The 26,562-nt window shown below is 41.5% G+C and overlaps 1 protein-coding gene across 6 annotated transcripts in view; it reads right to left on the bottom strand.

The window, feature by feature from the left end:
- Positions 1-3,015: 3,015 nt before the first annotated feature.
- Positions 3,016-26,562, bottom strand: part of nfasca (neurofascin homolog (chicken) a) — a 135,335-nt gene continuing 111,788 nt past the window's right edge. For 4 of the 6 annotated variants that reach the window (XM_080422876.1, XM_080422878.1, XM_080422879.1 and 1 more), the window contains 6 exons: positions 23,887-24,099; positions 22,983-23,105; positions 19,019-19,168; positions 17,813-17,944; positions 15,535-15,604; positions 3,016-7,251 (listed from right to left, as the gene is read on the bottom strand). In XM_080422876.1, coding sequence (XP_080279002.1) covers positions 7,023-7,251; positions 15,535-15,604; positions 17,813-17,944; positions 19,019-19,168; positions 22,983-23,105; positions 23,887-24,099 — 917 coding nt within the window. In that variant the 3' untranslated portion in view covers positions 3,016-7,022. Of the gene's footprint in view, positions 7,252-14,217; positions 14,610-15,534; positions 15,605-17,812; positions 17,945-19,018; positions 19,169-22,982; positions 23,106-23,886; positions 24,100-26,562 lie in introns of those variants that run through there. The other 2 variants (XM_080422880.1, XM_080422881.1) reach the window with 2 other exon arrangements.

Below are 26,562 nucleotides of genomic sequence, written 5' to 3'. Positions count from 1 at the left end.
CTCAGGAACTCTTTTGTCAGGGTTTTTCTGCCAGTTGTGAATAACTTGAGTTGTGCACTTGATAAAGTTTGTTTCAAAAGTCAAAGTGCCACACTGTAGGCGGTGGAAAGCACATGGATGCTGTCAAAGAAACGCTATGCTCCTCACTGTACGTGTCCCAGCCTGACATTCTCACATAATGTATTCTGCTTCTGTCCTTAAGCCGGCTCAGCATCACAAAGGTTTTGTATAAAACTCACCCCAAGTAGTGTATTTCTATGTAAACAGTTGATATAAGGACGAAGGCCCATAGGGTCGAAATATGTGCTGATCCCTCTCTTGAATATTTCATTAAGACAGACAAAGGATATTTCAGTGCAGACCCTTAATTCCTTTTTTGATACCCTATCCAATTAACCCCAGCCCTCCAGCCTTTTTTGGTCAACGCATAATTTCTGAGTGCAAGCGATTACCTTGAGAACCAATTGACTTAGTCATTCTTTTGCTCCTGGAACATGAAAATATCTCAGCTGTTGTGATATGCTGACAATGCTCTGCTTGTAAATTTTTGAGTTGTGGGGTCATTGTGGTGATCAAAGTGATCGATGGAGCCTCACATCGGCTGGCCAGTCCCTTACCCTTGTAAATCTACACCAGCATGCTGTGCACTTGTAGTGTCACAGCCCAAGTTTGCTTTACAATACATAGACACAGGCTCTTGGGACGTATCCATCTCAACAGGCCAGGTTTACCCTTCATGATAAATCAAGTGTCTCAACAGGATTCCTACAGTAGGCCACATGCCATTTGTCTTTTTATAGACATGTCTGAGAGGATGAGGTAAGTGGTTTGGGTTGGAACCAATTGGCCGTGTGGACAGAAAGCCACAGCATGGTTTTCATCCCCCTACGGTATGTCCATTCAATTCAATGACAAAAGAGCTTCTGAGCCCATTCATTTCCAATATGGTCCTTGGACGCGGGACACAAATATACATGCAAGGCAAGAGCATTGCAAAATTACCTGGTCATGGACATAAATATTTTTTTTGTAACAGTGTCAAGCGAGCACAGGGAGTGTTTTTGGCAGTGACCTTGTCTCCTAATCTGATGACTTAAATTAGTTTCTGTCCTTCAGATCTCAACTGAGATGGGAAGTAGGGGACCACTTGGGAAGATTAAATCAGTGGTCACACCGTGTGTGTGTGTGTGTGTGTGTGTGTGTGTGTGTGTGTGTGTGTGTGTGTGTGTGTGTGTGTGTGTGTGTGTGTGTGTGTGTGTGTGTGTGTGTGTGTGTGTGTGTGTGTGTGTGTGTGTGTGTGTGTGTGTGTGTGTGTGTGTGTGTGCGTGCGCGTACCGGTACGCGCACATGGTCCCAGGACAGGTACCTGATATAATATAGAGCCTGGCACCGGTTAGACATTGTGACCGGTGAACATCTGTCAGTGTTTATGCTAACATCCCCCCTGTGGAGATGGCAGCACATCTGTGACTGGCGGTGAGGTGCGGTGCGGTTAGGTGGGGTGGGGAGGACCGCACCGCTTGGCTGCCTGAGACACGTTTATGGTGCCGCAACACCACACCATGGCAGCCAGCAGCCATGCGAGATTGCAGACATCATGTAGACGACGCTGTCAGCACTAGAGGAGCAACAGAGGAACAACTGGACTAATGGCATTGATCACTTAACACATTCAATCCCGGAACGCATCTCATTAGCTGAATTTGAATGCTGTGTCAAAGCCACATATTGATGTGGCACCTTATGACAAGTACGTCTGTTTAATAAAAGATATACTATATTGTCCCATAAGGATTAAATGACAGAAGGTGGGTGGTGGAAATGCAAAGAGCAGCCATGGGCCATGGGAAAGGCTGAATAAATGACCATCCAGGAGAAAATAACAAGTCTCACATTTAACTGTGACATTTACTGAATTGCATTAGGCATGGATATATGCCATCTCATTACTGAGCACGGCGATGTAAAACAGATTCATAATACAGAAATGCAGACCTCATAGTGCCCAATTGGTCCAGATCAGAGAGCCGTCATAATTTGTCTGCTCAACCTTTGGTATCTATTGTACGTGACAGTAACCCCAGCCCTCCATACAGACACAGATATAATAATTACACAACGCTACCTTTGGAACAATGAGGCCCGAAATGCCTCAGTGCAATTTTCTCTGCCTGTCAACGGATTGGGTTGCTAATGGATTTTACCCGCTGACGTATGAGATGGCGGCGATCGAGAGCCAGGGAGTGGGGCTGTGTTTAGAGTGGCGAGACATTAATTTTTACTAGCCTTGCGGGGGTCAAGGCAGAATGGACCGAGGGCCATCCTCAATAAAACATGTCACCACCACCACCACCGCCACACTGTCTCTCTCTGCATGTTTTCTCTCACTCTGGCTTGGTTATACAGTGCACAGCCAAGATGACATTCTGAGGGTATGCACAGATTAATCTTTGAGCTTTTTTTTTTTGCATGTCTTCCATGTAAAGGGAGAGCAAGAAACATGTTAGTTTAATGGGAATGGTGTAATCCACTCCACCCAGGCTGCTGTGGATAAATCAATAGTCTAGAGTTATGGTATGGTTTCTTTGTGGGCTGAAACATGACTATAACATGAATAGTATGGTATATCCGACGGTATAAAAGCTTTTAAACGGAATACCTATACAGTAAATCAAACTTTTATGATGTGGACTTTCACTGCTTACATTTAGGGGTCAAATGAGACACACGTGAGCTTGTGGAATTGCAAGGTGAAGCATCGCCAAAACCGCCACCAGACTGATTAAAGTGTCCTTTATCCAAATGTGCAGCGCAAAAACTGAGCAGCAGGCAAAATTTCATAATGGTTGTTCCATTTAGTACATCGTAATTGTATGCAGCTTTACAGAAAACTCGAAACCATATTTCTCATCTGGAATAAAGAACGCTTACACAGTAGTTAAATGGGAAAGACAATGAATGACAACATAAAAGCTGATTTGATATAGAGACAAAGAAAGACAATAAGTCGGGAGGTAGAGAAAAAGAGATAGCTTTACTATAAAGAAGGCGTCTCTAGCAGAAGTTGCAACATCTCATCATACACGCATACACGGTGAATATATTAATATGCCATTTTTCTGTTGATTAGATGTACCTTACAAAAGCTGTTATTTTGCGTGTAGAAGCAAGACTTGATGAGCTGCTCTGATACACAGTAAAAAGAAGATGCTAAAATGAGAATTAATAAAAAAGCCAAACAGCATGTGACCAATGGTTTAAAAAACTGTTATGTGCGCACTAGTAAATCCTAGTTGTTGTTTTTTTGCAGCATGTTAAATGAACGCAAACGCTGTATAAATAATAGACATTTTCTTCATTTTCATTTTCTTTCCCCCAGCTTTTGGGGAACAGAGGTGAAAGTCAAGATGATGCAGACAGTAAAAAAAAAAGTTTATGGCCGGGTTCTGTGCGCACCTCAAATCACCGCATACAGACACAAGAAAAATACGTAAGAAAGCACTGTGTATCAGCAAATATGCATAATTCTCTTTTCATAGTTAAATCGTCAGTTCACTAATTTCCCCACTGGGATCCGTTTGGGGACAGGAGGAAGGCCATGAGGGGAAAAAGGGGCTGCAGGTATTCAGACCAGAACTAGAAGAAAACGCTCGAGTCCGAGGACAAAGTTCAGAACTAAAGTTTCAGATCCACAGCAAGAACATTCATCAATCCATTGTTTTTTTTTTGTGGGTTGCACGAGGTTCATGAGTGAACTGTCTCTCTCTGAGCACTTGTCTTCCGTTTGTTTGAGGACAGAGGAAGGGCAGATGCTTGTGTCTCTGCTGCAGCTCCTCAGCACGTGTTGGTGAAACATCTCTGTCCATGGTGCTAGAACTACAACCCCTAGGTCACGGTGAGTCAACAGAAGACAAACATCATAACAAAAAAGGAAACGACTGATTAAAACTCAGAAGGTATTGCTTTGAGGTGCTTTGCGGAGAAATAGACTGGGTCTGCAGGAAACCATTCATGTCAGGGAGTTCGTGACAGGTATGTATAGGAATGAATGTACCAGCCGCCTGTCACCAGGAAGTGGAACAGCAGGAATGTGATATGGGATCATGGGAGTCTGTTTGACTTCAGAGAGGCAGCAATGCCAAGTAACAACAGCGGAAGGGGAGAATTTGTTCTCTGACACCTTAGCGAATGCAAGTATTATTATTATCATCTTTTTTCTAATGCTTTTAACAGGTGTTTGCAGAACGCTACAACTGTATATTTTTGGAGCACTTACGTCTTATTTACATCATAGATAATCTAATGTATACCTCTTTCACAACATATATTCCAAACCATGGTCAAACAAGTGACTGACAGACTTGCCACAACTGCACAATATATTACAGACAATGTCAAAGCAAAGGGCAACATGGAGTGAGAGATGAGTCGTGTTACTTTTTCAGAGTGTAAATGTTATTCAAAGCTATCATTACAAAGGTGCAAAACACACACACCTAGGACATTTGCTTGGTGGTTACAGATTTATGAATCTTTTCTCTCTACTCTGATTTTTCTTTTCTTTTGGAAATCAACCTTTTAAATATTTACAAACGTAAGCCAGTCATCAGGCCCCACACGTACAGGATGTATGCCAAATAAATAAGCAATAATATTAAATTTCTGTGATGTGTAAAAGTTATATTACATAAATTTTGAATACCAACATGGAATAACATTAATACAACATGAATACTAAAAGAGCAGCACGATTGACACATAAGCATGACTGTTTTAATGTATGATGACAGCCAGTCAGTGTACAGCAGAGAAGCCAACTGGATATATTCATTTCTGTAATGTGTGATGGACAATAATGTTTCTGAAGTCTGTCATAAACATCTGATGTACAGATGAGTGTGTTGAACGTGTCTCATAACTTACAGTAAAAGTGTCTGATAAGATCCTTATTTTGGCTATGTCTGTGTGAAACAAAATAAGTTGGCCAAAAATGTATATGGAACAATTAATAAATTAAGGACTAATATATTAGTACTATCTACATAATGTAATAAATAGATATATAAAATAAATATCTGAAATACCTCCATCCACTAATTGTCAACGGTTAAGTTCGATTTGATTTAACATGGGAGATTTTTATAGTGCAGTTGAGCAACATCTACGCATGAGTGCCAAAGTGATGTGGTGAAACCAACATGCACTCATTGGACAGTTACCTCAAATGAAAAAGGGAATTAAGTAAAAGAAAGAGAAAATGATTCCGTGCCAGTCCGTCAATCAGCTAACAAAATGACTGAATTACAATGATGATATTGGAGGACAGTGGAAATCTATGGTACTTTCATTCCTAGAATTGTTTATTTTGTTTTTTATTTTTTTGTTTCCTCCTCTGTGATTGCTAAATAGTTGGTTGATTAGCTTTAATTCAGAGGTGGCTTTGATTGCAAATTATATAGGCTTATACAGTATATATTCATGCTGCAAAAAATAGATTCTACCTGACCCTAATGCTGCCTTTTTCTTCTGTGATAATTCACAACTTGAACCCTTAATTCTAAAAATAAAAAAGGTGAGAGAAAGTGGTGCAGATCAAGCTAGAAAGATCACAGCCTGCTGGCCTGCATGCTAACCAGGAAGTAGCATCCACAAAGTGTGATGAAGATGGGTAGAGTAGAGAGAAAACACTGGCTTGTGGTCAGTGTTTCTCAAGCAAAACTAGCCCACTCTCCATTGCCTCTCCTCTATTCTTTGCACTAAGACACTACCGTGCTTTGAAACAACAAGTTTTGTACTGTTATTATAACGTCACCTGTTAAGACAGTTGAATTTGGTGCTAAAAACTAGCTGTGGCAGAAATCACTTCACTAGTGGTTGCCATTTTGAATATCTGCACATCTTACACAACAGGTATAGAGTGACAAAAAAGAAACAATACTCCACTTCAAAAACCGAGGAGAGAATTTAGCAAATTCTCTTAATTAACTTGTGACAGTGAAGGTTGACAAAGAACCCAAAAGCTTTCATTTTTGCTCACAAGATTAAACTGGAAATCAGTATGGAGAAGGTGGTGGTGCTAGTGCATAGTTTTTGCAGGGCACAACAATCTGTGCCAGGACTGTTTACAGCATTTAGTAATATGCATTGACTCATCTACCAGCGGTGGAGAACAAAAAAACAAAGATCTCTCATTGCGGAAATATCAATATGATAAACATATCTGCCGGCATCCTGCTGAGTTGGTGTTTCAAAGCTGATATGTTACAGGACGGGGATGGGTCTCTGCATCCACTTAACTGGGATGCTCATTTTGCGACACAGAGGTGTGTGTGTGTGTGTGTGTGTTTGTGTTTGTGGGTGTATGTGTGTGTGTGTGGGGTGCAGGTGCGTAATTGGGATTAGAACAAGAGCGGAGAGAAGCGGAGAATGTTCGGAGCGGGAACAAACAGAAAATCTCTAGAGACATGAAAGAGTGCTTGTACTGTATATTCCCCAGAGCTGCCCGGAAGGCACACTTAAAGTCTGTGTGGGTGGGGCGGCAGAGCATTGAGAAAAACTAGCAGTGTTCAGTATCTCCAAATTTCTCCTCAACCAGCCGATTTCTCAGAGCCACAAACAAACAAACAAAACAAAAATAAATGACTGGCTCATGGTCTACTTCCACTCTCGATCCTTTCGCTTCATCCTGTAGGAACCATCACTCCTTTCCTCCTTAGTCATGGCCCACAACAGTCTTTAGACAGGCCTTGGTGTGATTCTTGTGTGTATAATCGTGTGTCATATGTGTCATATATCATCATATTCATATGTATGTGCATCTGTGTGTGTGTGTGTGTGTGTGTGTGTGTGTGTGTGTGTGTGTGTGTGTGTGTGTGTGTGTGTGTGTGTGTGTGTGTGTGTGTGTGTGTGTGTGTGTGTGTGTGTGTGTGTGTGTGTGTGTGTGTGTGTGTGTGTGTGTGTGTGTGTGTGTGTGTGTTTTCCTCCTATCCTGTAGAGGGAGCCACCTCAGTGGTGCTACCAGGCTACGCCAGTGAGTAGATGGCATTGACAGGCGAGGTGGCCTCAGAGCTCTCATTGCCTTCTGTCTCGTCTTTGTCCTTCTTGACGGTGTACTGGCCGATGAAGGAGCCGTCCTCGTTGAACTGCCCGTCACCACCCTCGCCGTAGTCGACGAGGCTGTCGTCGCTCTCCTTCACACCGCCGTCCAGCGACGTCTGACTGCCCTGCAGGGGCTTGTTGTCTTCATCGCTGCTGCAAAGGCACAAAGGTCACAAGAGTTAAACAGGCATCGTGATGTCATCGCACAATGTCAGCGGCGTAAGTGTGTCCATAACCCCCCTACCCCCTCCCTGGAAGTGAAGGGTGTCCATACGCCCCCTACCCCCCACCCCCAGAAGTGAATGACACTGCACGTTAGGGAACGACTGTTAAGAATAAAAAGTGTTGATCCGTGTGTTTTTCATTCCCTTGCTTAAACAACCAGCATGTCCAAACTGAAATACAAGTTCCATTTTTCAAGTCTGCCTAAATAATAGCAGCACAAGCGGCTGCAAAATGTACTTTAAGTGCACATAAGCTTTTGAAGAACGTGGTAAGACCTACGTTTATCAGGTGGGACATATACTTCCCTTCAACCGATGCTTAGGCCGATGCATTCTCAAACACATGCTTACTTCGGGGCCATATTCTGATATGAGATGTTTGCAGGATAACTCCAACTTTCACACAAAATGCTGTCAATGCATTAGAATCGAAGAAGTTGTGCAAAAGCTCAAGTTGACAAATCTGCTTGATCTCAATTCGGAGCATGGCATATGTCTCTTACCCCTCTAGAGGGGAGAGAACTTCATGCATAGGAAAACAGAGCTATCGACCGGCATTAGCTTTTAGTGTCAGAACAAGCCAGTAGCACAACAGCAAGGGCATTTCAAGAGCAAAGAGAAGGATGCAAAGTGGCACTCCCAACAGGTATTTTTCATGGTATATTTCACCTCAATGTCGGCGACTATGCAATACATGTTCAATTATGCGCAAAAGGCTATCACACAGCTCTCCCTATGGGAAATCAAAATCTACACTGTAGTCGGACAGCAATGTAGCACTGTCTGAGATTTCAGGAAACTGTCATGCTCCATGCCGAAACATTTGCACACCAAACACGTCGGCATCTGGGAAGAGTACAAATGTACAATTGCAGATGCAGAGCCATCTCTCTCAACAATTCACCCGAATTTATATAAATCCCTGACAAAACTTAAGATTCAGTCATTTTCTAAAGACACTCTGAGGAATTATAGGAGATTAGAAAGATATGACCCTGTACCGAGTACAGACGGAGACAGAAATGTATTATAGCCAAGAGGTGGAAAAGATGTTGCACAGGAGAAAAGTCAAGAGATGAGTGTACACTTAATGACTGAATGAATTTTAATCGATTAATATACTGTACTGTAGGCAAGTGAGATTGGCTGGTGCAAAGGGTTCACTGCCACACATGTATTTGTAAGAACCTGTAAGAACTGCAAAAATGAGAGGTACTGGTCATCGTACTGTACTGTAGATTAAAATTGCTGTATGGTCTGGCCCAATGTACTGTATGTCTCTATAACCCTTAAATTCAGTAGGATGTACTGTGCAATAAAATGAGCAGCATAGCAGCTGGCAAATGGGTCCACAGTTCGATATCCTTGGAGTATGGCAGCAGTAAATCAAAAGGACATCTATGCACCAGTGCCGCTGTAATGCTTTAAGATTAGATCTCTTACAGCTAATTAAATAAATCGAGCTGAAAAAAAAAAACTGCCTTGGTGTCGCATTTGCCAAGCTTTCATTTGTTGACCATATCACACCAGCAATGTTAGTGAGTCAGAGGGTTTTGAGAGAAGGGCTTTCAGTACTGCCACTTCAAAATGTCTTCAGAATGAGAGAGGCTAGAATCTGGAATGATTCAATTATCTGATTAGGTGTTTCTTATTCTTTTTTGAGTGGAGGAGCAAAGGTGGAGAAAGTAACTTGGAGTGAGTTTCAGATGACCTCTCCTACATAACAACACACAGATTCCCACTAGTAATTTTCGGAGGGCACGTCTCAGCCACTAAATTAACATAACTTTAGAGAAAGTAAATTGAGCAAATTTCAACCACTTATTGTGTTGAAGTGTTCAACTTGATTCATTTATGTGTGGGTTAATAAGATGAGCCTACAGTTGATGACGTTGTATCATACATGCTAAGAATTGGGTGAATTTGACAGATGACATTCTTGACCCCATCGTTCATGTTTTTACAAATGAACATGGCTGTAAGTATATAATAATCGATTAAAAGATGCTGCAAGTGAACAATTGAAAATGCGAAAGGATTCAGGTGCCGGTGAAGGAGAACTTTCTCCCTTCATACCTTTCTGTATGAGACCTTTGTACCAATGGGAAAGAAAATAGAAACAAAACAAAAAAAGAAGACAGACGTAAGGTGCAGTAGGTAGAACAGAAAGACAAACATGAGGACGAGATGGAGAACCACAGACACAGTAGATCTTAGAATGTAGGCACATGGGCAATGTGGTGTTGCCATACTGTATGTTACAATGTAGCCTTTCATATTTTAGCAAGGGATAAGTTTTAATACATTTGAAATATGTTAAAATGAAATACATACTGTACTGTACATAACATCAAATAAAGAAAATCATGTGACATACTGTAACTCAAACGAACCCTCAGAACATCAGTCTGAACAGTAAACCTACAGGTTTAGGGGAACATACTGTAAATGAGTTTATTTCTCATATAAGAGCGCATAGCAGCATAGCGTGCGTTCAGGGGGGCCTATGGGGGACTTAACAGCTGAGCTCACAAATAAAAGAGAATTTAATTTAAAAAAGTAAATAATAATGGCCTTTTACATGCAGACCAAACGCAAAACCAAAATAACAATCCTTTGGTCTATAGAGTCAGCGATGTTGAACTACTCCTCTACACTAATAGAAACTGCAGATGGTACAAACAGGTACAGGTGTACTCTCAGAGGCAATCATCTCACCCCGCTCATAATACTCTAGTTATGCATTTGGTTGAAACGTGTTCTGGTTCCGTGCTTCACAGCATACAAGCTCATCACGGCTAATTTAGTGAAATATGAGTCCCTGCATTCTGTCCTCCAAACGCTCTCCAGTTGTTCTTTCCCTAAATCAGTTCCTTGAGGGTGTCAGATTGTGCCAAACATAGAACGTCCACCCTCCTTCCCCCCACTACAACCCAAATTGATTTCCCCATCATCTTTCACCTCCTACACCTGGTGGCGGATGCCTTTTAAATGTCAGCCAGCACAGGGGGGGAAAAAAACAAAGCAATTAACCTCAGGCAGGGTGAAAAACATGTTAGCGCTTTGGCTGGAACAAAAAGGTGCAAGACCTCCAGCGCTGTTCGCTCGGGCTGCTTTTCGGGATCAGTACGTCCCCTTGTCCTACTGGACTACTTGATCCGTGAAAGTCTAGACGTCTTTATGCAGACGGATGCCTCTTTGGTCGTTTTACGAGCAAAAGTTTGTTATCGACTGATCCGTACGCTGCACATGGGTGGGCCAAATGCATGGGCCAGCACCTTCAGATTATATTAAAATCAATGGAGCTCAGAAAGTACTGTTCCATTATAGGAGTCTATATAATGGTGCTTTCCAGACACATGGAATGGAATGGAAATACGTTTTTGTGTGTGTGTGTGTGTGTGTGTGTGTGTGTGTGTGTGTGTGTGTGTGTGTGTGTGTGGTGTGTGTGTGTGTGTGTGTGTGTGTGTGTGTGTGTGTGTGTGTGTGTGTGTGTGTGTGCGTGCGTGCGTGCGTGCGTGCGTGCGTGCGTGCGTGGGTGTGTGTGTGTGTGTGTGTGTATGTTTAACTGTGTACGGCAGTGGAGACATGGTCTGTGCTGAATACTTAATATGTTCATCCAGAGACTAAACTAAGGCTGTGATTTGATAATGCACCTTATGTGTGATATAATTTCCATATACCATTGGCCTGCAGTGGGTTATCGCTTAATTACGTGATCTTCCATACACTATAGTAGGTATCCAGTATGAATAGAAGGAATGGCACATTAATAGATGGATATTTTTTATCTTAGCTTAATCTCTATCTCTAGGCTATTGGCTTAGCCTAAAACTTTAGTGTTAAACTTTAGTTAAAGTCTACAGATTGAAATGAAACATGCCAAATTATGATGGTATTACAAAAGAACTGTCTTAAGGTAAATAGGTTTGCCAATTATTATGAGCTTAAACTGTATTCCATTTATTTGGCTGTGACCAATTAGTGTTTGACACCCACAAGGAACCTACATGTACCTCTATCACTGAAGCTATACTGTTTGGTACCTCAAGTAACCTACTTCTATCATTGAAGCTTTATCCTACCCATGGAACCTACCTCTAACACTGAAGCACTATCCTACCCCAGTGAACCAACCACTATTACTGAACCTACTGTATATCCTACCCCAAGGAACCTACTCCTACCACTGAAACTATACCGAGAGGAACCAATCCCTATCACTGAAGCTATTGTATATCTTACCTAACAGAGGCAATGCTCTACACACTCCTTGCAATACTGTACACATCTAGCAAAATAAGCTAGCTATAGTGACCTGTGCTTTCTTACTGAAAGCCTGGATCCATCATGTATTCCAACTGCCTTAATACTGCCTACAAGAGCAGAGATTTGTTAATACATTTTCAGTATATGATGAACTTTTGACTTTTGCCCAAGTCCAATAATTAATAAGATGAACACAATATTCCTTTTACACAAATTCTTTCACACCACAATATTCAACGAGAATGACTTAATGTCGGCAGAAGCTATAACACTGTAGATACTATCAGTCCTCCCATGAGGACAAACAAAGACTTCTCTTTCTAAGATGGCTGACCATGTTAAGACCATTTCAAAGTTGTTATTAACTTATTTGACAACTTGTTGTGGTCCTAGCTGAGATGTCTCCTTTGTATGTCTCCTCACATAACCTAACTCAAGTATTCTTTTATGCTTGCATGCAAGATACAAAATGTATATAAAATGTAAAGTATTACAAAACTAGTAATACTAATAAGACTATGCATTATTATTGCTGACTTATGGCGTATAATTGTATGTCATAACGTCAGCAACAATAACATTGTACAATGAACAAATTGTACACAATTAAAGAACAAAGTGGCAACACAATATCTGCATAATTAAGGTTTGACAGCAGAGAGTAGTAATGTTCAGCGAGAGGCCCGCACACAGCCACTCCCAAGTTAGTAGCTTGTTACCCGTCCCGCCCCAACCATCCCCAGTCTCAGGGGAAGCATCTGCCCCCAACTTCCCCTCCCAGACATGCGCAGGCCGAGGAGAGAGGAGGATGCTGTTGCAAAACCAAAGTACCTGTTCGCGTTCTCGTTCTCGTTCTCGTTCTCATTCCTGTCAGGGACACATGACCCATTTCAGCGTGAGGGAAAGAGAGGGAGCAGACATAAGGACAGAAGAGAGAGAGAGAGAGACAGAGGGAAGAGAGGCGAGAGAGAGAGAGAGAGAGAGAGAGAGAGAGAGAGAGAGAGAGAGAGAGAGAGAGAGAGAGAGAGATAGAGAGAGAGGAAGCGGAAAGGAAAGGAAGGCAAGGAGACATCCTCCAAAGGAATTATGTACACACGCACGCACGCACGCACGCACGCACGCACGCACGCACGCACGCACGCACGCACGCACGCACGCACGCACGCACGCACGCACGCACGCACGCACGCACGCACGCACGCACGCACGCACGCACGCACGCACGCACGCACACACACACACACACACACACACACACACACACACACACACACACACACACACACACACACACACACACACACACACACACACACACACACACATGCACGCACACACAGAGAGAGAGACAAACTCTCTCTCTCTCTCTCTCTCTCTCTCTCTCTCACACACACACAAACCCTCCACACATACAGCATACATGCAGGCTCACTCCCTCTCCCTCTCTTTCTCTCTCACAGACAAAACAAACAAACAAACAAACACACACACACACGCACACGCGCACACACACACACACACACACACACACACACACACACACACACACACACACACACACACACACACACACACACACGCACAGTCCACAATTGAGTGGACCTAAGGGATTAGTGCCAGGGATGGAGGCTGGGTCAGAATCAAAAAGTGAGGCTTAGCAATGACCTTGACGGTAAGAGACAGGATGGATATTAATATTAATACACACATTATTGATTAACAAACATAGCAAGGGCTCTCAACATGGAGATGGATTAATCAGCACACAACATACAGTAGCACCACTTGGGCAATAATGCATGCTGATCGCACCTCTGGAACAAAATAACCGTTCCGCACAAACGCTGTGCTATATGTTAAGTTTCACAGGTGTCACTGTAAATTACCTTTCAATCAATGAAAGTGCATTTTCACACTTTCAATGAACAATAATGAAATCATGGTGCTCTATGTAAGCACAACCTGTGCATTTTGACCTGGGGACTGACAGATTACAGGGTATATTTTTGTACAACATATACACTTAATACAGTATCTACAATATATTTTTTATTTATTTAAATAGAGTGTGTCCTATGTCACTCTGTTGTCTTTTCAATGTTTCATCATCAGAGAGTTAATTGAACTGGACCATTAAGGGCCCTTTTTAAACTCTCTAGTTAACAATCTGGATTTTACATATTTTATTTTTCAGGGCATTTTCAGGGCTTCATTTGAGAACAGCTACTATTTTAACAGCTGTGTGTCACTCCACATAGTGGAGACATAGGTTTGATAAAGGATTATTCTGGCAGTGTGCCATTGCAGTGTTAGTTTTTAGACATGACATTGTTAAGTTTAACAATATAAAGGCCTAGTTATACTTGCCGCATCTGCGTATGATGTAAATTTCGACACCAGGTCATGTCCGTGGAGACATCTACATGCATCCCAGATTTTATGATCGCACTTTATACATGGGTAAGTACCATGAATTCACTTGCGCTTGAAAAGAAATGCAGATGCCCATTCGAGGAAAAGTTGAATAAAGAGAATCTTTGCTGACAATAAAGGACTTGAACTTGAAGTGATGTTTGTTGGCAGGAATAACATAATTAAAATCTGAATAAAAAAGACTACTCAAAGATTTGCTGAAGAAATTTATTAGAATCTAATGTCTTCAGAGTATAACAGGAATGCACAGGAATAACTGATGCAAGATATAGTAAAGATGGCGTAAAACGTCATGACACAAGTCCTTCAGTTGTCTGGAAGATTATGCATTGTCCTGAGTGTGGCCTGCGTTCTTGAACACATGTCTGCAGACACCAAATTGTAGTATAGAATTTGGTGGACACAACCACGTCGTGTCCGCTGTCCGCGGACGCTTGCGCCTACCCAGACGCAGCAAGTATAATCAGGCCTTTATAGTCTTTGACTCAGCGGGTTGGTTATATTGAAAATGTTAACGAGGTAAAGTGGATAGAAAGAGAGACAGATTGAGTCTCGTTCTCCAATTGGGACACAGATCAGTGGGACCTGGAAAGAGTGAAAGACACATCACTCACCAGCACTAGAAACAATACACACAAAGTTCAAATTAACAGCAAAATCCTGACTATTAATTTAACACTCCGAATTATTCAGTGTACATCCCTAAATTACACAATCATTTGCTAAATGTTATTGTATTTAAAAAAAACGCGGGACAGTATGTGCCTATTTCTTGGTGATTTACACATTATTTTATGAATATTATTTTATGAATGTTTTTCTTTTGTTTGGTTTTGTTGTATTAGTTTTTTGTTTGTTTGTTTGTTTTTTTGGTGTGGTGGAATGATTACTTGTATTCACTGTTAGGTTTTTCTTATTTTGTTGTTCACCTTTGTATGATATTTTTGTATGATTATTATAGAATCAAGACGCCCACACAGGCCAGATATTTAATGTTTTAAGTACAGCCTGGTCCTATGACACAAGCTCCCCTATATGTGTATAACTATGCTTATTCCCTGCTTTCACCAGAGAAGTACTTGACCCCCGACCTGAGTGTTTAATGTACTTCTCCTATGAGCTAATGTAATAAACTTCTATCTTATAATAAAACATCTCTGACTCTGTTTGCCTCAACATCTTGATTGATCCAGAATGCCTTTACATTGGACGAGCCTGTAATAAAGTTGATAATGATCTACCATCAAATGAATATACTGGCATTTGCCATTTTTCATCTAAAAAAATCTCCTAATACCATATACCATATTTGTAAATATAAATTAATCAGGTTTTTCAAGCTAGAAATGTATAGATTGCACTCTTTCAAATAGCTGAATAGATATCACATAACACCTTGCTGCTCAGATAAAGTACCCATAATTCCCTAGATCCTACATGTTTCAAAGACCATACGATGACTCTTCACGAAGGCAACGTAGACTGGACATGTCCTTTCGGTTGTACTTACTGGTAGTCAAACGATCCATCCTGGTCTTTCTGATCCACGTGGTCCAGAGGGAGATCTTTCTTATCTCGGACTGAGGAAAGAGCAGAGTAGAAGAAACCATGCAATGTGTTAAAAGAAATACTCATTACTATTTTAACTTAAATACTTAGAGCTGAGGTTATTTTATTTTGTATATTAATTAAAGATTTTGTTTAGTGAGTCACACTGGCCACGTTTCACAGCAGCCCTGTTAGTTATATACTGTACAGTATAGTTGATTTGAAATGAGTAATTTACTTCATCTGAAATTAATCTGCATATGTTCATCCTTACCACAGCATTTAGTTTTTACTGGTTTGTTTTTAGCTTTTATTAGTACCATCTAGTCTTTTTACCGGGGTAGCATGGTCCTTCTGCTCTCTCCTTATCTAGGTGTTAAACACACATTTTAGTTCTAATCTGACACTTCTTAATGTTCTTCTTAAAGAAATTCCTTTGGGGTAGGGCTGGGCAATATGGACTAAATCTAATAGAACAATATTTTTTACCAAATACCTCGATATCAATATTGTCTTGATAATATAATTTTTATTTCTCCAGACATTTTCAAAAATAGTGAAAATAGCTCCGTATTGTGAGCTTGTACAGTAGATTGGCATTTTTGGTTAAAAAAAATATATATATATATATATTTTTTTAAAGTATAAAATAGGCCTTACCAGGAAAGGACTACACTCATGCCATATATCTACTCTCACGTCATGATTTTTATGTCAATATATTGCCCAGCCCTACTTTGGGGTAGTCCGTAATCTGGTTATTAGCCCCTGGGAATTAGTCTGTACTGTACTTTGACATTATCAAATTGAGACACCTACCGAGAAGGTTTGAGAAAGCAGTCATGCACCGACCACCTAGACATTATAGACACTGTAAAACATCCACAGTACTCTGTTGTCTAACGTTCCAAAAACATCATAATAATCAGTGCATATCAATATTCATGATGCACCAGCAATGAATGCTGTTAGCTTTACGTAAATACTGTATAACATTCCAAAAAGTAGAACAAATGTATTACCGTTTTGTTGCACTAAATGTAGTGACTACAATAGTTTTTCAATTATCACATAATAAACAGTCAAAATAGCAATTAATGTAATTACAGTAATTCATCTGTGTCATTATGGCTGCACAATGTAACTTTCCTGTTCTACGTCAATGTCTCACCTAGACACAGGATCTAAATGTCTAGAAGAGCATGGAGACCAAATAGAACCGCCCCAATTGAAATAGTAATAGAGTATTAACATACTCTACCATACAGATCGGACAAAATTACATTTCATTCATGATTTTTTTTACACAGTGCCTTTAAGCCTCTTGCAGCTATCTGTCTTTAATAGCCTACTGTACTGACTGTATTAGAGTATATTTGCAAAGGCTATGTAATGCACCCTACAGTATGTATGTATGTATGCATATCATTTACTATATCAGGAATATTTGAAAATCAGATGTTTTCCTTTTTCTTTCTTCTCCCCTAGAGCCTATACCGAAAAAAATACTTCTTTATACCTGTAAACTTGTGATGTGACAATAAAGTTGAAGCTAGTTGTTGCTTGAAGGCCTATTAGAAAGATGTCTTGACATACTTAATTATTCTGAATGTCATTTTCCTTCACTACACAGTTGCAGAAAGCTGGCTAAAGGGTTTCTTCTACAGCACATCAGCACAGATAACAGTTTGCAAACATTATAGCCTTTGAAGCCAGAAGCTAGGATGCCCCACCAGCTTCAGCAAGTGGGCAGGTCACAATTGTTGACCTGCCCAATTATAACATAATGTCATACACAGTCAAATCCTCAGTTTTAATTTATCCATTCGTAACTCTGAGAGAGTACAAATGCATACATTTGTACTCTCTCAGAGTCAAATTAACACTAAGGATTTTACAATGTAGTATGCCTTTGACATCCCTCCTTTTGCTGTTTAATGGGTATCATCATCCGACCTGTATACCAGGTCTTACCTTGATATTAACCACTTGAACTTGTGCGACAATGTAGCGCGCGAAAATAAAAGATCTACAAGCCCACAGCGCATCGTAGATCATTTATTTTCAGCAAAGATATTTGGTGTAGGGGGAAATGGTTAGGGGGCCTAGTATAAAGCCCTGGGGGACTCCGGGCAACTAAGAATATAGAGTTTTAATAGTATCATCATCCCCCTGTATACGGTTCCAGGACTTACCTGGGTATTAATGGGTATCATCAACCCCTGTATACAAGACCTTACCTGGGTATTTTCCCCCACGGCTCCTCTTGATGAAGCAGACGATCAGTAAGATGAGCACAATGAGGGCGATGGCACACATTAACCCAATGAACCAGCCTTGGGTTGCAATGTCTACATGGTCCTTGGTGTAGGCTAGAGACACACACACAAAACACACAGAGACAGACAGAGACAGGGAGAAAATAGACAGCAAAAAAAGGATAATAAGGAGTGTGTTTTTGTGGAGGGCGGCGATTCCTCGTTAACACATCAGACGATCTGCCCACATGGGGGACCGTCAAAAGTGTCTCCCGTATAGCAGAAGGTGACAACTTCGAACCATCATCTCATTATTCCCACACACTGCCAGCATCCAGGCTGTTAGCCTAGCATGCGACAATTCTCATCTATAACCAATACAGTGTTTGTGCTTTCCCACACCACGTTTCAGTCGAATTTCAATGATAGACAGGATTTGGAATGAAAGGTGTAGGATTCTTGGGATTGTTTCATATGAATTTCATCATGAATATTTTTTATATAACAAAATGCCTCAAAATAACAATGTCTGGCAATTTGACAGTGTGAGCAATATACTGTATCAATAAATGTGCACATGTCTGATGAACGTTGTTGCAACTACATTTGGCTAAATTGACAAGGATCGGTTACCACAAGCTTCATACAATTCTGGGAAAATGTCTAAGACACAGTTTCAATGTCAGATTCTTAGTAATACTGATTCCTGGTACAGACTTTACCAATTCACTGAGCACTTATACATTGTGCTACTTGGCCAAAATGTTAAGACATCAAGTAGGACCAAAATAGCAGAAGTTGGCAACATTTTGTCTATAAACTGTCACTCTGCCAGCCATAGCACTGTGATACCAGTCTAGCATATTCCAATTGCTGCTGAGGGAGTTGTGGCAGGAATGTGCTAGGGTTGACTCACAGCAACTAACAGCTAGTCAAATTGCCTTGAAATAATTCTGAACCACTGTTACTGTACTTACCACTGTAAACATATTGCATTACAAGTAGTATGATGTTACTTCTTCTCACAATATGAGATATGATCAGTAGTCAGCACTATATGGACCTGCAGGAACCATTGGTAAAACATTCAAAAGCTAAACCAGTGTAACGTGAGTGTAGCACTCAGAGTAGCACACACCTGGCCATAATATAACCCTGTGCTCACCACCAGGCCAGGTGTGGTCTCACCTGCGCTTGTCTCAAAGTGGATAATTTGGCTGCTGATGCTGTTGAGCTCATGGGAGTATACCCTCAGACGGTACTTGGTGCCTTCGATCAAGTCTGCCACCGTAACGGGAGGATGCTGATCCACCCTAACGATTTTCACCTGACCGTTGCCTTGGAGAAACAAGAAAGGTGCCAATCACATTCCAGGGGGCGGGGCCTGGCTGCCACCGTAATGGCTGCATAAATTAGTGAAAGGTCACGGCACCACTCTTTTTGAGATGGCGAGGTTATTGAAGTGAATTGAGACAAAACAATGCAGCTCCCACCTTCAACATAATGGTTTGCTTTGATAGTATATCCATAGATACTAAGCATAATGGACTTTCATACTTTACAGTTAATGGATGAGGCTCAACTCTCTGCAGTTGATGTGGACTAACTTTTGCTGCCGCATTTTCTTCCTTTACACCTCTCTCAAGGGCATAATTCTCCAGAGAAAACCAATCTAAAAATGGAGGAATGATGAGACAAGAGGTATGAGGAAAAGGTGCCAGCCCTTCAGGCAATAACAATACTATGGACATCAACATTTCCGGAAACTAACTCCCCTGCGAATGGGCCGCTGTGGGTCATATTACCGTACATTTAAAATGTCCATTTCAGTGCTGTCTTTGTCCTTGAATAACACAAACTGTTATCTAACAAAGCATTGTTTGTCTCAATTATCCATAGACCCGCACTCATCTCTAAAAGCCACACACATACAACAACCAATCCATTTCAAGCGCAACATCTGTCAGTGGAAAGACATGTCAGCCCGTGACATTATTATGTAATTAATTATTATATTATATATTATATTAATTATATATTAAGTTATGTGCACGAATGGCGAAAAGAGGGGGGAGTGGTTAGCAAATAATGGACGTCATGCACCATGCTATACATGAGAGCATTATCACATTCATGTGACGTCATCCAACAAAGCTCATTCCCATCGCTCAGTTCCTGGAACTACCAAACAAAGGCAGTTCCAACCCTTTTGACAGAATTAGTCAATGACGTGCTGGAAATATGGCCACGGCTGGTGTTTTAGTACTGTAGCTTTAACAATCAAGCAGTCACTGCGTTAGTCTTTTAGGCCAGCAAGAGAGACATGGTCAAAATGAGCTTGTCCATTCAGCCACTGATTTTAAATCAGGCATCCTATCGGCGATAATGTTCTGTCCCTTGCAATGAGTACAAACCAATAAATCAGAGTGCACTCTAGCCAACAATAAAACCATACATAAAGGTACAATGTCAAAGCAATATCAGCTTGCACTTATGGTAAAAGGTATCTACTATATATGGTAGCATTCGCATTGAAGTAGAAATTACACACATAAACCTCTTGACTGGGCTCCCACACTTAAAACTGTTGAATGCATCGCCGGGCTACGTACTGTATGTCAAGCCAATTTGTAAATGTCCTCGAGGAGATCAACTACAAACATATGGTTGTTGTTGCTGCAGCACATGCCGCTACAGAAGCACAGCATGCACAGTTTGCCCTGGCCTTACGTTAACAGTCTAATGAAGCTTTGTAAAAGTGGTCTGCCATTGAAAACCGGCTGCAGTGTTGGTGGGAAATAATTATTCATCACCATCACTTACATAGTCCGTTAGAGGGCGCATGCATGCATGCATGTATGTATGTGTCTGATTGGATCTGTGTGTGTGTGTGTGTGTGTGTGTGTGTGTGTGTGTGTGTGTGTGTGTGTGTGTGTGTGTGTGTGTGTGTGTGTGTGTGTGTGTGTGTGTGTGTGTGTGTGTGTGTGTGTGTGTGCGTGTGTGTGTGTGTGTGTGTGCGACTGTGTGTGCACATGTATGCTTAAAGCCAATTATTTCCCAGCACTTGTGCCTACACCTTGACATATTTCTCGATCTCCATACTCTGTGCGACCAAGCCATCACATCTCCCCAAACCACAACCGCCTGTGACAGACAGCTAGTCAGCCCAGAATAAGAGAAGAGCGATAAGGAATGATGCCATAGCTTCTTAGAGAAAAACCTTCACATTTGACTTTGGGGGTGGGTCAAATGTGGAGAGAGAGATTTGTTTTATCCACCCAATCCGCCACCCCACTCTCTCCCTTTTCTTGACTCTCTCTGTCTATAGTCACATTCAGACAATCATTAATCATTTAAGGCCATGTCGAAGCACATGAAAAATGCATCCTTCCTTCAAAGATCAGAGGTGGTTGATTGGAAGAGTGTTGGTAACACAGACATCTCTGCTAGACCGAATCAGATGACATAAAGGAAGGAAGGAGGAAGGGTGTTTTACGGTGGTGTGTTGTGAATGCTTCAATTCATCTCCAGGTCAGCAAAAGCAAGCAGTGATGTGAGCATGGATGGCAAAACAGCCCAATAGCCCGGTCGCAAATGCCAGCTGTGCAGCCAAAAGCTAGGCAGACATATACATATATATGCAAAGACAACCATCGGCATGGATGCATAGGGAGGTAGTTTGTCGGTTGTGACATGATAATGACAGGAAAGATCATTGTCAACCAGAGAGAGAGAGAGAGAGAGAGAGAGAGAAGGTGAGCAACAGCTAGAGCGTGCTGGTGAGATAGAGGATATGCAAGGGAATAGTATTTCTGTCAGTATAATAAAAACTTCCAATATATAAATTCATTCAATCATGTCAAACGATAAGAAAAAAATCAAAAGTCATGTCACGATAAGATGTTAAAATGACCTGCTCATGACAGCCTGTGTCAAGTTCACATTCAGGAAAGGATGTGATTTTAAAAAGACACACGTGCACGCACATGTGTGCACATGTGCATGCACACACACACACACACACACACACACACACACACACACACACACACACACACACACACACACACACACACACACACACACACACACACACACACACACACACACACACACACACACACACACACACACTCAGTTCCTCAGGTACTGAAAACTTGAAATTAATTGTTACAGATAAACATATTCTTGGAGATAACTGTGTTTGATTTGTTTCTCTGTTTGAAGAGGGTTATGAATTCCCTCTGGCTCTCTACTGTGTCATACTATCAGAGAGGTATTATTTATTTATCTATTTTAAAATCTCCTAGACACAAGCCTTCATAAAATTACATTATATTACAAAGGAAGTATGTACTGTAGGAATTGAATCTGGCTGAAGCAAGGACACATTTCAGTCCCAACAGTATAATAGGGAATCTTAAAGTAAAAAAGAAATGATACATTAATTTTCACATGAAAAGGCCAAAGCATAATGCTATGCTCCTGCACTTATCAGTACGGGGGGGCTGGATAGATGTTAATCAGAATGCTATTGATAACACAATCCAGCTTCCTACTGAGCTGCAGTGAAATCCTATTTAGTCTGAAAATTACATTTCTGCCCCATGAGGGTTTCTGTGAATAGAAGTGTAAGTGTATTCACAGATTAACAAGTGTCATTTCAGAAAGCAGAGGGGAGTTTTGTCCTAAATTGATAATGGATTGTTTAATTTCTAGTCCTTACTGCCAAAGGTTAACTAAGGTTCCTAAGTCTTCCTAAAAAAGATTTCAACAGACCTTTGAAAAACTTTTGATTTAGTTTTATCTGCTATGAAATGATACCGTCTTATTTCTTTTTAATACCTATGCCACCAAATACTTTCAAGATCTGGGGTACATGTCTAGTCTGTTGAATCTGGGGTAAAGTCATCTTCATAGATATTTAGTTTGGAACATTAAGTTTGCACAAATCATCTGCCCTCTCTAAATCTTTATCCTTGTGTCTTTTCTTTCTGCAGTAATTCTCTCCCTCTGACTAACTCAGTGCCTCACTGCTCTAACAGTCGTTGGTCCAATTTCCTTTCCCAAGTACCCCTTCTGTTTCTGTTTCAAGGGTTTAGAAGAAGTGGTCTGGCAAATACAAGCCTGCGGGTTTGCTCTGGTTTCTTACTGTCCAGTGTGAACTCTAGCACAAACTCGTTGCTGCCAACCGGGAAGTTGTGACTCCAGCTGACGTTAGCGTAGTTACTGTTAGGCTCCACCGTCAGATTCCAGATCTCCCGCCCTGGGGCCACTACACAGGGTATCAGGGGTGAGGGGATCAAAGGTCAAAGGGTCAAGGGCAGAGAGGGCATGGTTACAACAACCACACACAGGTCGTCGGTTAAGATGTAGTCAGGGAGCTTCATCGATACACTATAGCAACACTAAGGGAGCATTTCACACAGGGCTGGGCTCAACGGAAATCTTGGTCCACTCGAAACAAGAAATAAATGTAATCGATTCATGGATAGAAAATTTGCCCGCGCAAAAATTCAAGAGCTTTTTTTCAGTACATGAACATTTTAATTGCACCGTTTACCTCTGTTTTTGATTGGAATCAAATTCAAATTGAACCAAACCCTGTGGAAAATATTACATTCTGCCAATGTCACAAACCTGATTGCGGTTGGATGCTCTAATTTGCCCTCATCACTTTGCCAGGGCTGTTGTTGTCTTTGCAAATGCCTTACAGTTATTAACATTAACTCATTTCAAAATGTGTGGATTCTCACTTCCTGAGCAGAGAATAGCGTCAATTGGCTACATTTCAATATCCTGAAATAACTCCCTACTCTCCGTAGAGTAGGTATGGAACAGCATATTGGAATGCAGCCCATAATTTATTTTCCCATTTTGTCAGGTAGGAGAAGACCATCATCTATGATAACTGCAGGCGTTACAGTAGCTATGGTAAGATGGCGCTGTAAAACCTCAGCAAATTTGTCTCTTAGCAACAAAAAAAAAGTTCTATGTCATTTGAAACACATGGGGAAAGACAAGAGAGGAAAGGACAATGGAGCAACACCATGTACCCAGCACGTTCTGGTCAGTACGCTTGGTGGTGGTGGTAGCCGCAGTAGTAGTTGTAGTTGCGGGAGTGGTAGTAGTAGTAGTAGATGTCGTAGTTGTAGTAGTAGATGAGGTACTAATGGTTGTAGGAGCAATGGTGGTAGGAGGAAGAGGGGCAAGAGGAGGAGCAGTAGGAGGAGCAACAGTTGAGGACACAACGGCGTCCGTAAGGTCGACTACAGGGGGAGGAGGGGGAGAGAGCAAAGGGTTAACTCAAGTCAAGTCAAGTTTATTATGGCTCATATCACAACGCATGACCAAAAATGTAATGCACAAAAGCAAAATAAATCACACAATATGTAACATGATGGAAAAAAAACAATACACACACAAAAGTGTGATAAAGTACAATACACAATGCTCACATAACACTCCTATACAGATGACAATAAAAATGAATGCTGGATAACTGTAATTTAGTATGTAGGTTAAAAGAAAGACAAGCAGGCAAGGACAACTCCTACATATACTGATGTGTCAGTGCCACCAAGAGGCCAATTGCTGCTATTACAAATGTACCTCAAAATATAGGAATCAGTACTTACAGTATGTTCTCTAAAACATGAGTCTATTTTTGTGACTCTGGCAAGATCAGGCAATCCCAAATTAGAAACATGCTTAGCCAATAGTCTTTCATAGTCTGTCCTTTATTTTCCACATAAAACCAGCTTTACCTTGAGGGTGGTGGTCTCTGTAGACACTATAAAGGTCTACCACTGATAGTTCATGCAGTGTTTACCCACAATAATCACGAGCCTGGATGCCCACCATGCTCTCAACAAGCCACCCAAAAGGCCCACCCAGTGTTAATGCAGGCGGGGGATGTAGTGGAGGGAGAGCAGGCAGGCTTGAACAAAAAAGTTCAAGAGTCTACATGACTCATACATATGCCAGCCAGTTCAATGGCTGCAAGCCATGCAAATCAATAAGCCAACCGATGACCACATCGGTCAAATGGAGCAATCGCATTGCCGTTTGGGAGAGGACCGGGCCCAAACCTCAGACCTGCCTTACCTGTAAAAACCCAACCCTTCCAATGCGGGTTGGACAGTGTTTGTCTATGCTTGTGCACCCAGTGAATAGAAGCAATGGAAATGGCAAGAGCAGCGTGATTCTCCATTAAGCAGAGGCACAAGGCACAAGGCAGCGGTGCTCAAGCAAGCAGGTGGCAGAGCAAGAAGCCAGTCAGCCAAACGATTGGAAAGCGAATGACAATGGATGAATGAATGCTCTTGTTTGTCTTCCCCAGAAAACTCTTTGGATCACACAACAAGTCAAAACTCTTGGTCAAAATGTTGTAAGCAAGTGAGAGCAACGGCTCTCCTCTCAGACAGACTCTCACAACGACAACAGACGTCATTGCGATGCATTCCATGATCATAAATGAGTGACCCATTTAGACGACTCAGTCGGTACACGAGGCTAAACTGTGGCCGTGACAGACAGTGAGAGGACGTGATGTCTTGAGGTTTCATTGAAAGGTGTGTCATCAGGGATTGGTGCAGGGGGTTGGGGGGTTCAATTGCAGCATAAATGCACAATGTAGAGAGATTCTATCTAATAACACAATATAAGATATGTTTAAATGTATTGCAGAGTACTGTTGTTCACTAACGGTGTTATGAGTGACTGAGGACGTATGTAAAGTACAGTAACACTCCGTCCAAGACATCAGCATGGTGGAGAATTCATTCAATCCCTGAAAGCACACAGTGACTGATGAATAACGTATTCACACAGAAAAGGAAGAAGGAACGGATAGACAAGGAGTCTATCAAACAGGTGCGTGGGTGGATGGATGGATGGATGGATGGATGGATTGATGAAAAAAGGGAAATTTGACAGCAGTTCAACCCAGTGCACAGAGAATCATAGCGGCATACAGTTACCGCCTGCAAAGTCTTTGTTTCTTTGCAAAAGTTGTAAACATTACATTACACGTTTTAAATACTGCTAATTCTGATTGAAAAAACAACAGCAGCTAACTATTCGGCATTTAATAGACCCAATTAATCATCTGTGTTGTTAAATATTTGGTGAATAGATGATGTTGTAATTATTCCACCAATGCCGTTAAATGACAGATGATGAATGTTGTTTTGCTTCGCATTGAGGGGAACATGAGGCAATTCAGATGTTTCTTGAATTTCAAACTGAGCTGACTCCAAGCTAGCACAGTTGCTATTAATGGGCCTCAATGGGATTGGAACAAAAACAAAAACTGCCTGGAAGCCAGAACTGCACCAGTATTAGTTACAGGGGAAGGTAAAAAGCATTAGGACTGCACCATCGTTAGCTACAGCGTAAGGTAGAACCACATTATGTTGGCAGAAATGCAACATACTAGAGGTACACTGGACATCCCTGTTGCCAGGGAGAGGGCGGGAGATGGAAGGATAGGGGGGAACAAGAAAGGACAAGCAGACGGACAGGTAGGCAGACAAGATGTGCTTCTTTTGCCCCCCCATTACCTAGACCTGAGGTGTCAGTAGTAACGGAGCTTGTAAAGTTTTCTGCCAGTGAAGAAACAGGAGAGACAGAGAGGGGGAGAGACAAGTGCGAGAGAAAGAGAGAGTGTGTGAAGGGAAGGGAAAAGAAGAACAAGACAAGCCAACAAGAGAGAGAGAGGCAGCGTTAAA

The sequence above is a fragment of the Gymnoscopelus braueri genome (assembly GCF_963280865.1).
Source record: "Gymnoscopelus braueri genome assembly, chromosome: 3".
NCBI classification, from domain to species: Eukaryota; Metazoa; Chordata; class Actinopteri; order Myctophiformes; family Myctophidae; genus Gymnoscopelus; species Gymnoscopelus braueri.
Note: the sequence above shows the minus strand (reverse complement) of the source record. Positions and strands in the feature narration are given on the sequence as shown.